General features: G+C 31.8%; 1 protein-coding gene across 1 annotated transcript in view; it reads left to right on the top strand.

Annotated features, from left to right (window-relative positions):
• The window catches only part of krit1 (KRIT1 ankyrin repeat containing), a 30,344-nt gene that overhangs the window by 634 nt on the left and 17,200 nt on the right, over positions 1-12,510 (top strand). The window contains exons 2-8 of the mRNA XM_056479429.1: positions 2,817-2,966; positions 3,042-3,198; positions 3,306-3,398; positions 5,480-5,609; positions 6,422-6,662; positions 10,675-10,790; positions 11,435-11,578. Of these exons, the coding sequence (XP_056335404.1) occupies positions 2,868-2,966; positions 3,042-3,198; positions 3,306-3,398; positions 5,480-5,609; positions 6,422-6,662; positions 10,675-10,790; positions 11,435-11,578 (980 nt within the window). The 5' untranslated portion in view covers positions 2,817-2,867. The remainder of the gene's footprint in view (positions 1-2,816; positions 2,967-3,041; positions 3,199-3,305; positions 3,399-5,479; positions 5,610-6,421; positions 6,663-10,674; positions 10,791-11,434; positions 11,579-12,510) is intronic.

The raw sequence follows: 12,510 nt of genomic DNA, 5'->3' as shown, positions 1-12,510 counted from the left end.
TGGTGTAGATTCAACAAGGTACTGGAAATATTCCTCAGAGATTTTGCTCCAAATTGACATGATAGCATCATGCAGTTGCTGCAGATTTGTCGGCTGCACATCCATAATGCGAATCTTCGGTTCCACCACATCCCAAAGGTGCTCTATTGGATTGAGAACTGGTGACTGTGGAGGCCATTTGAGTACAGTGAACTCATTGTTATGTTCAAGAAACCAGTCTGAGATGATTCACGCTTTATGACATGGTGCGTTATCCTGCTGGAGGTAGCCATCAGAACGGGGGTCACCAAACTTGTTCCTTATTCCAACCCCAATCAAAAACACCTGAACTAGCTTATCAAGGCCTTACTAGGTATTCTTGAAACATCCAGGCAGGTGTGCTGAGGCAAGTTGGAGCTAAACCCTGCAGGGCACCGGACCTCCAGGAATGAGGTTGGTGACCCCTGCATTAGAAGATGGGTACACTGTGGTCATAAAGGGATAAACATGGTCAGCAACAATACACAGGTAGGGTGTGGTGTTGAATCGATGCTCAATTGGTACTATTAGACCCAAAGTGTGCCAAGAAAATGTCCCCCACACCATTACACCACCACCAGCAGCTTGAACCGCTGATACAAGGCAGGATGGATCCATGCTTTCATGTTGTTGACGCCAAATTCTGACCTGACCATCCGAATGTGGCAGCAGAAATGGAGACTCATCAGACCAGGCAACGTTTCTCCAATCTTCTATTGTCCAGTTTTGGTGAGCCTGTGTGAATTGTAGCCTCAGTTTCCTGTTCTTAGCTGACAGGAGTGGCACCCGGTGTGGTCTTCTGCTGCTGTAGCCCATCCGCCTCAAGGTTGGACGTGTTGTGTGTTCAGAGATGCTCTTCAGCATACCTCATTTGTAACGAGTGCTTATTCGAGTTGCCAACCATGCCACGTTCAAAGTCACTTAAATCCCCCTTCTTCCCCATTCTGATGCTCAGTTTGAACTGCAGCAGATCGTCTTGACCATGTCTACATGCCTAAATGCATTGAGTCGTTGCCATGTAATTGGCTGATTAGAAACTCGTGTTAACAAGCAGTTGGACAGGTGTACCTAATAAAGTGGCCGCTGAGTGTATATCTGTCACTCAAGTAGACAAATTCAGGAAATATAATTTTGGTGTCCATGACACCAAGGCGATTTTATATACATAGAAAGCAAATAAAATCCATGTAAATTGTTTAATGCTGAATGTGTTCCACTGTCATTCAGTGCAATATGTACATATGTTAAAATATACCTATATTGACATGTACTCGTTATAATAGAAGATAATACCAAGTTTAGATTAATTAAAAAAAAAAAAAAATATATATATATATATATATATATATATATATATATATATATATATATATTTACATTACATTTACATTTAGTCATTTAGCAGACGCTTTTATCCAAAGCGACTTACAAATGAGGACAAGGAAGCAATTTACACAACTATAAGTCATATATATGAATATGACATATAGCCTATATTTATGAGGGCCAAGCAACATTTCCAGGTTTAGATGAATAGGCTACTATGTTAATACTTTAGATTTAAGTACAGCAGTTTTCTGTGTACTCTTTAAGTGCAGTGCCATTTTTAATCAACTGTTAAAAGTACATTTTAATTAAAACATATTATGTTTGTTTGTTTCACCTGCAAACACAGTTAATGTTCAAACTATTTATAATGTTTAAAGTGGCTGACAATAATACATATTCATAATAATAGTAATTAATCTGCCTCGTTTTCGAACTGTGCAGTGCTGTCGCTGCTTAATTAGGCCTACAACGCTACTATATTTCAATACTGGTTATTATGGTGGTACTTGGAGAGACTTTTTTTTTTCTGAGGTGGTACTTGGTGAAAAAAGTTTGAGAACCACTGCATTAATGTATTTGCTAATGTGAACTAATAATGATCATTGCTTGTACATCACTTATTAATCACGGTCTAACATTTGCTAAGTTCCTGTTTAACAATGATGTACCAAGTTACATGAACTAACATTGAACATTATTGTAATTAACTAATGTTAACAAAGATGATTAAATGTTTGGTTGTTTATTTGTTTTTGCTAATGGACCATTATTGATCATTAAAGAGTGAGAGAGAGAAAGTGTGTGTGTGTGTGTGTGTATGGTTTAACCCTCATTGAAATACTCTTTGGGAAAAACCCTGGAGTGTTACTAGGAATAATACAACTAAAAGACTTTATTTATTATTATTATAAATTATATTTATATATTGTATTTAATATTATTATTATTATTGTTATGTAGATATTAAAATGATTATTAATGAGAGAGTGCGAGAGAGAAAGTGTGTGTGTGTGTGTGTGTGTATGGTTTAACCCTCATTAAAATACTCTTTGGGAAAAACCCTGGAGTGTTACTAGGAATAATACTACTATTATTCCTAGTAATAATAATACTAAAAGACTTTATTTATTATTATTATAAATTATATTTATATATTGTATTTAATATTATTATTATTGTTATGTAGATATTAAAATGTATATATAAATGTATGTATTTCTTTATGTACTTAATAAACATACACAGCGCACACACATATATTATGCCAAAACAACCTTTTATTTTGGATGAGATTAAGCATGATTAATTATTGCCCGGCGCTAATATAGATCCTTTTTGTTATTAACTTTTTAATCAGTGATAGAGTGATACAAAAACTCCCACAATTACCCAAAGCGAAGGCCTTATTGTTTGTTTCTCTTTATGTTGCTTGGTGCCGTTCCTCAAACATGCTCTCTATATAATTACAGGCATGGTGTTTAAAGAATTAATGACAGCTGGATCTAAAGAGGAGCTGCGTGATGGGAAACCAAGAGCTAGAGGAGGTGTTTGTGGCTGTTATTCGACCAAAAAACACAACCAGCCTCAACTCCAAAGAGTACCGTGCTAAATCCTACGAGGTGAGGTGAAATAAAGCGCAATCTGTGAACTTCAATCATGCACGTTTCAGGATCTCAATATGCATTTCCATACAGATTTTACTGATTGAAGTTCCCCTGGAGGGAAAAGAGAAAAAGCGGAAGAAAGTGTTGCTTGGGACTAAAATTCAGGCCGACAGTGACCGCACAAAGTCAATTCTGGAGTATGTGGATGAAACTACCAAGCCCATATCCAATAACCAGGGCATAATAGGTGAGTGGTCGTCACAAGAAAGAGGTGTTTGGTTTCACGAGCTCATCAATCGGCTCTACTGTGCAATAATAAGCTGCTCTCTGACACGAATATGATCTTTTCTGCAGGGAAGCGTGTTGTGCATATGCGGAAGTTCCTGTTAGATGGAGACAGTGGAGGAAGAGAGGCCTCGTTATTTATTGTGCCAATCAATGTCAAAGGTAAGAATGCACACAAATGGCACGTGCAAATTAAAATCAGCTGGTTTTGTTAAGCAAAAATGCATTTATTTAATTACAGAATACAGTAATATTGTGGAAGATTATTACAATATTAAATAATATTTTAATTTAATTAGACTATATATATATATATATATATATATATATATATATATATATATATTATATATATATATATATATATATATATATATATATATATATATACATATTCTAATGTAATTATTCTGCTTTTTTAAATCAAGGATGCATTTAATTGATTACAAATACAGTAATATTACAATATTTATTACAATATTAAATAAAATTTTGATTTAATTAGACTATTATATATTTATATTTATATATATATATATATATATATATATATATATATATATATATATATATATATATATATATATATATATATATATATATATATATTCTAATGTAATTATTCTGCCTTTTTTAAAATCAAGGATGCATACAATTGATTACAAATACAGTAATAGTATGGAAAATGTCATGGGGAATTAGTTTAAAATAACTATTTTCTAGTTAACATGTTATGTAATATAAATATGTAATGTAAAATTATTGCAATGTTAATAACTGTTTTGTGGTTTTACTTATTTTGTAAAGTAAATTTTCAGTTTTGTTAATCAAAGATTCATTTATTTGATTGCAAAACACAATTATATTGTTGGAAAGATTATTACAGTTTACAATAACTTTTTATTTTAATGCAGATGTTCTAAGGTAATTTATTCCTCTGATGCAAAGCTGAATTTCATGCAGTTATTTGAGTAGAGAATACAGTAATATATATAAAAATATTACAATATTACTTGTCAAATGTTTTAAAATAACTAATTTCTATTTTTTTTATATATATTTATATTTTAAATATGTCATTATTCTGTATGTTTGTTGTTTTTAAATGAAGGATTAATTTAATAGATTAATGTTATGTAATGTGAAATACAGTGAAATACAGAAATACAATATGAAATACAGTAAAGTTATGGAAAATGATTGTAATTTAAAATAACTCATTTATATTTTAATATGCATTTTTGTTATGCAGTTTATTTCTCTGGTGCAAATCAGAAATTTCAGTTTTAGTTTTGTTAATCAAAGATGCATTTAATTGATTGCAAAATACAATTATATTGTTGGAAAGTTTATTACAGTTTAAAATAACTTTTTATTTTAATGCAGATGTTCAAAGGTAATTTATTCCTCTGATGCAAAGCTGAAATTCATGCAGTTATTTGAGTACAGAATACAGTAATATTATTGAAAAATATTACAATATTACTTGTCAAATGTTTTAAAATAACTATTTTCTATTTTTTATATATATTTATATTTTTAATATGTCATTATTCTGTATGTTGGTTGTTTTTAAATCAAAGATTAATTTAATAGATTACAAAATACAGTAATGTTATGGAAAATGATTATAATTTAAAATAACTCATTTATATTTTAGTATGCATTTTTGTAATGCAGTTTATTCCTCTGGTGCACATCTGAAATTTCAGTTTCAGTTTTGTTAATCAAAGATGCATTTAATTGATGGCAAAATACAATTGTATTGTAGGAAAATTCTCACAGTTTAAAATAGTTTTCTATTTTAATGTATATTTTCCAAGGTAATTTATTCCTGTGATGCAAAGCTGAATTGTCATTTCTTTGATTTGAGAAAACAGTAATATTGTGGAAAAGTATTGCAACATAATATTACTGTTTACTATTTTAATAATATATTTTATGATATCATTTATTCCTAATTTTTAGTTTCTTCAGTTTGTTCATCAACGATTTCTTTATTTGATTAGAGAATACAGCAATAATATAGAAAATAATTCCTATTTTAATTTTATTATTTATTATTAATATTCCTTTATTTATAAAATGTTTTCTAATTTAATAATGAGAACAGTTTTGCTGACACCAAAATGGGACGTTTTATTTTTGCCTCGTGTATACTGCAGATGCTTTATCATATGAATCTCATGAATTTGTCAAAGCAGCAATGCTCACTAATATAAATTTGATCTGTTTCACTGTAGACAACAGCAAGTCTGTGTATCACCCTGGGAGCCCCAGCTTCTACTGTCTTCAGGACATCATGCGTGTGTGTAGTGAAACCAGTGCTCATTTCTCCTCCAGCACCTCAAAGATGCTGCTCGCTCTCGACAAGTACGTTTGTGCAGTTTTGTCTCAGTACGCAAGCATATAATGACCTTAGGGCTTTAAGACTAATTACCACACATTTATTTAAAGCAATAATTCAACCAAGTGGCGGCACGGTGGCTCAGTGGTTAGCACTGTCACCTCACAGCAAGGAGGTAGCTGGTTCGAGGTTCGAGTAAAGTATTTGAGTCCCAGCTGGGTCTATGTGGAGTTTGCATGTTCTCCCCGTGTTGGCATGGGTTTCCTCCGGGTGCTCTGGTTTCCCTCAAAGTCCAAACACATGTGGTACAGGTGAATTCATGAACTAAATTGGCCGCTGTGAATGAGTGTGTGTGTGAGTGAGTGTGTATGAGTGTTTCCCAGTACTGGGTTGTGGCTGGAAGGGCATCCGCGGCGTAAAACATATGCTGGAATAGTTGGTGGTTCATTGCACTGTGGAGATCCCTGATAAATGAAGGACTAAGCCAAAGGAAAATGACTGAAGCTATGATTTGAAATACGCTACCTTTTTTGCATTATTATTAGACACATAAGGTGTATTTGCACAAAGTATCAGTGTTTGATCTGTATTGTCAATAACAGCCGGTGATTTTACTGATGATCAACAGTACATATTACAAATGTGACCTCTTTCCAACAGGGAAAACCAATAACAATCAAAAATGCATGACTATATACTGTCATGGCATTGCAATCAAAAAAATGTCATCATAATGGAAGTCAATGAGGCAAAAACAGCCACAAACATAACGAAAGCGTAGTCAATTTGAACAATACACAAGAGTTACTCAATGTCTTACTGTCTCTGTGTGGTTTAGGTGGTTAGCGGAGCAGCACACTGTACCTCATGCTATCCCTGCCCTGTTCCGGCCGGCTCCGGTGGACCGTGTAAAGACTAACGTGAGTAACCCAGCATACGCAGTGGAGAAGCAGACAGACGGGACGCTGCACATGGGCTACACGGCTCTAGAGATCAAGAGCAAGCTGATGTCTCTGGAGAAAGCAGATCTGTGCATCCAGAACCCGCTGTATGGCTCAGATCTGCAGTACACCAACAGAGTGAGGCTCGCTTTCATCAATACTGACAGAATATACATATGCATTCACTCATAATAATGTCTATAATTCAGCAGGATACCATTCAGACTAACCGGGTTCTGTTGTTGACATGTTCTCTATGCAGTTATTCACATGTTAAATCAGTATTTTACAATGCTATATTTAATGTGTCAGACACAAAATAGATATGCTAATTAATGTTTTTTTATTAAATGATAATTTAATATTAATCTGATTGGCTGATGGTTAATATAACAAGCAACGGTTGTCTGTTGGGAAAATTAACCAAGAAGAGCATCCCTAATTTTGCTTTGGCATTATTTTTTGCTGGAATTATTGGGCGTTGATTATTTTAGTAGTACTGTCGGTGTTCCCAAAATCAGTTTATATATATATATATATATATATATATATATATATATATATATATATATATATATATATATATATATATATATATATATATATATATATATATATATATATATATATATATATATATATATATATTTATATAGATAGATAGATAGATAGATAGATAGATAGATAGATAGATAGATAGATAGATAGATAGATAGATAGATAGATAGATAGATATGTGTGTGTGTGTGTGTGTACAGTTGAAGTCAGAATTATTAGCCCCCCTGTTTATTTTTTCCCCAATTTCTGTTTAACGAAGAGAAGATTTCTTCAACACATTTCTAAACATAATAGTTTTAATAACTCATTTCTAATAACTGATTTATTTAATCTTTGTCATGATGACAGTAAATAATATTAGACTAGATATTCTTCAAGACACTTCTATACAGCTTAAAGTGACATTTAAAGGCTTAACTGGGTTAATTAGGTTAACTAGGCAGGTTAGGGTAATTAGGCAAGTTATTGTATAACAGTGGTTTGTTCTGTAGATTACCAGGAAAAAATTAACCTAAATGGGCTAATAATTTTGTCTTTAAAATGGTTTTTAACAAATTAAAAACTGCTTTTATTGTAGCAGAAATAAAACAAATAAGACTTTCTCCAGACGAAAAAATATGATCAGAAATTTCTTTGCTCTGTTAAACATCATTTGGGAAATCTTTGAAAAAAGAAAAAAACATTCAAAGGGGGGCTAATAATTCTGACTTAGAATTTATTGAATGGGATAGCCCCTTGAGATGAACCATCTCATTTTCAAGGGGGTGCCTAAGAAGTACATAAATCAAACAGAGTACATCACGTCATAACAAACATACAGCGAACAAAACAAACAAGCAGCGCTGCAACCTTCACCTGAAACACTTCCCACAGTCTAAAGCTTAAGCAAACAAAACATATAGTCTAACGCAGTGTTTCCCAACCCTGTTCCTGAAGGCACACCAACAGTTCACATTTTCAACCTCTCCCTAATCAAACACACCTGAATCACCTCATCAGAACATTAGAAGAGACCCCAACACCTGAAGTTAATGGGTCAGATAATGGAGACATCCAAAATATGTACTGTTAGTGTGCCTCCAGGAACAGGGTTGGGAAACACTGGTCTAACGTACAAACAATTGATATAAAAATGATAAACATTTAAATTGGAACCACTATTAATAACATTTACAAATTTTTTCCAAAAAAGAAAATAAATTAATCCTGAACAAACTAAATGTCTTAATTGATCACTTTCCCGAACTCTCACATTCAATCTGCCCAGTTGGTGGAATGAACTCCCTAACTACATCAGAACAGCAGAGTCACTTGCTGTCTTCAAGAAACGACTAAAAACTCAACTATTTAGTCTCCACTTTCCTTCCTAATCTGTAACTGCCTCTCTGGCTATACCACTAACTGTGCCCTCTCTCTCTCTCAAAAATAAATAAAATACAAAAAAATTCTAATGCTTTGCTTCTTAGACTTTACACACCTGAAACTTGTCTATAGCACTTGTTCACTGCTGCTCTTATAGTTGTGTAAATTGCTTCCTTGTCCTCATTTGTAAGTCGCTTTGGATAAAAGCGTCTGCTAAATGACTGAATGTAAATGTAAATGTAAATCTAAAAAAAGAAGGAAGATTGTTCCAGCTTTGTATTGAAAGGACCTACGGCCACTTTCTGTTGTAATTCTTTGAAAAAAGTAATTCTGTTGCGTATGTCGAAGAGAACATGAGGAAGTAAATGGAAAAAAAAACGGCTTTAAATAAGATTTGAGTATTTTCTTTATAATTATTTCATGCATTTTATAGTTTTATTGTAGAATATTTTACAGCAAATATAAAATTCATGTATTTATGTGGAATATATAATATATTTTCAATTTGTTTTAAAGGGCACATAGTTGACCTCTTTTTTATGATTTAATATTAATATGATGGTTCTTCTGAGTGTGCCAGTTTAGGTTCAGTTTAAAACACAATTCAGATTGTTTTATTATAATGTGTTAAAAAGTGTCATGTTGGGGGCGTGTCCACAGATCGCTGATTTAGGGGTGTGTTGCTTCACATGTAGACTAGTTTCGGCTTCCCGCCCAACGTAACAAGGGGGCGGGGCCATGAGCTCACCCGCTCTGCGTTTGCAACAGAGTCATACAGGCAGACAGAGAAAAAGCTGGAGTGAGAGGATCACCATTCAGTCGTACATGTACGACTCAGACACAGACCAAGCAGAGAGTACAAAATCATTTGTGTCTTTGTACAGTTTTACAGCCAACTGTGTGCTAGTTTCAAGTGCCGAGCTTGTACACAGAAACTAATAACCATGCACACTGAATTAACTTTGACTGAGGCACCGGATACGCCACTCGAAGCCGCGACACGGCACACCAGACACTCTCTGTGGCGCGGCAGAAACATGAAGTGTCCCGAATCGTCGCGCCACGCATTTTTGAATTCTAAACAGGTTTCTGCAGCGGTCCGCGGCGCCCAGCCGTCGACTTGAGTGTACCCTGATAGAAACCTATGTTTAGAATTCTAAAACGCATGCTAGTTAAGATCACAGGGAGCTTCTGGGATCGCGAGAAATGCAAACGGCTGAAGTATAAGGTAGACTCAATGAGAAGTACACATGTTTGCAAACCTACCTAAAGATACAACCAATAATTCAGATTAGAGCGATAATGTGGAGAATATTGATCTTGTGTTGAGCCCAATGAGCCTTGCATCTAAAAATAGAGCTAGCGTGTTCCTTTAGTGATATCGCTTCAACTCATGCTGAAAATGGCGGACGTGAATCAACAAACTGAGGATATGATGACGCGCCTGTCAATCAATATTGGTGGGCGGGGGGACCGCTCTCCTACGTAAAGTTGCGGTCGATCTGAAAACAGCTCCAATTGGTCCACCGTTTTTTATGTTGTTAAATTGAAAAAAAAGCACTGGGTGTGTTTATATCACCCCAATATGACGCTCTATACACCATACATGCACATATGTCTGTCCAAACAGCTTAAAAAGAAAAATTTTTTACCATAGGTGCCCTTTAAATAAATTTGATTGCTATTTGATATTAAATAAATATAATAATAAATGTTATTAATAGTATATTTTCAATTTGATTTCAATCTAAATTTTATTATTAATCTAAATATTATTAGTTGTATTAAATTTAGGTTTGAGGTTAAATTTTGATATTAAAAAATCTTATGATAATATTTCTACACTTTTCCTTACTGTTAGTTAATTAATTAATTTTGATCTTTTCAAAAGTATTCTCTACTGTAAATTCAGCTTAGACATCACATTGATTATTATTTTGTTGGTAATACATAATAAACAAATCATTGTAAAAAAATATTTTTAGTTTTATAAAATTAATTTTTAAAAATTTTTACAATTTTGAGATTTAAAAATGGTCATATTTCACTATTTTTATTTACTTTTAATTAAGTAATTAATTCAGTAATGGACATCTCAATGCTTTTTAATAAGTTTTTAAAAGTAACATCTAGCAAGCTTTCAGTAATGTTTCCTAAAATGTGATCAACTGCTTGTTAACAGCAAATGTGATGTTGTGCAATTCTTTTCTGATTAAACTCTTGTGTGAAGGTGGACAAAGTCATCATCAACCCTTACTTTGGCTTGGGAGCTCCAGATTACTCCAAAATCCAGATTCCAAAGAGAGACAAATGGCAGCACAGTATGACCAGCGTCACTGAAGACAAGTCAGTATATATGCACACTGAATGATTTGTTTCCTAAATTCAACAGCAGTCCATTTGAAGTAGGGCTGCACAATTTCAGCATCGATATCACAATGTAAAAACATTTCTAATTATAATAGATTTAATAACTCATTTCTAATAACTGATTTATTTTCTCTTTGTCATGATAACAGTAAATAATATTAGACTAGATATTGTAGTATTCAGCTTAAAGAGACATTTAAAGGCTTAACTAAGTTAATTAGGGTAAAGTTAGGGTAATTAGGCAAGTAATTGTATAACAGTGGTTTGTTCTGTAGACAATCGAATACAAATATTGCTTAAGGGGGCTAATAATATTGACTTTAAAATGGTATAAAAAAATTAAAACTGCTTTTATTCTAGCCGAAATAAAACAAATAAGACTTTCTCCAGAAGAAAAACTATTATAGGAAATACTGTGAAAAAATTCCTTGCTCTGTTAAACATCATTTGGGAAACATTTGAAGAATAAATAAAAAAATCACAGGAGGGCGAATAATTTTGACTTCAGCTGTATATTGCAGAAAAACTAAATATTGCAATGTTGATTTTTTTCATATTATCGTGCAGCCCTAATGTAGAGACTAATTTGTTTTTGTACTGATGCATTGTTTGTCCTGTAGAGAGCGCCAGTGGGTGGATGATTTCCCTCTGCACCGCAGCGCCTGTGAAGGAGACACTGAGCTTCTGTCCAAACTGCTGGACAGCGGATTCTCAGTCAAACAGCTGGACAGCGACCACTGGGCACCCATTCATTATGCATGCTGGTATATAGATATATTGTTCATTGCTGTAACTATTATGGTTATGGTGTGCATGATAAAAAAAAAAGCATTATTTTAATTCTTTATTATTATTATTATTATTATTATTATTATTATTATGTCTTATAAATATTATTAATAACATAATTATTTTAATGATAAAATATTAGTCATTATTAATATTATTATTACTAATTATTATTATTATTATTAATAATAATAATATTAATAATATTAATACAATTACTACTATACTACTACTTCTACTATTAATAATAATAATAATAATAATTATTATTATTACTAATATTATTATTACTAAGATTAATACTAATTGTTACTATTATTATTATTATTATTATTATTATTATCATTGCTACTATACTACTACTACTAGTAATAATAATAACAATAATAAGAATTATAATTAATAATAATAATAATAATTATTATTATTATTATTAGTAGTAGTATAGTATTGGTAATGATAATAATAATAATAATAACAATAAGATGAATTATAAATTATAATTATAATAATAATAATAATAATAATAATAATTATTATTATTATTATTATTATTATTATTATTAGTAGTAGTAGTAGTAGTAGTATAGTATTGGTAATGATAATAATAATAATAATAACAATAAGATGAATTATAAATTATAATAATAATAATAATAATAATTATTATTATTAGTAGTAGTAGTAGTAGTAGTAGTAGTAGTATAGTATTGGTAATGATAATAATAATAATAATAACAATAAGATGAATTATAAATAATAATAATAATAATAATAATTCTTCTTCTTCTTCTTCTTCTTCTTCTTCTTCTTCTTCTTCTTCTTCTTCTTCTTCTTCTTCTTATTATTATTATTATTATTATTATTATTATTATTATTATTATTACATCAGCTGTCTGTTTCATTA

The sequence above is a fragment of the Danio aesculapii genome, chromosome 19, assembly GCF_903798145.1.
Source record: "Danio aesculapii chromosome 19, fDanAes4.1, whole genome shotgun sequence".
NCBI classification, from domain to species: Eukaryota; Metazoa; Chordata; class Actinopteri; order Cypriniformes; family Danionidae; genus Danio; species Danio aesculapii.
The sequence above is the reverse complement of the archived record's forward strand: the minus strand, read 5'-3'. Positions and strand labels throughout refer to the sequence as shown.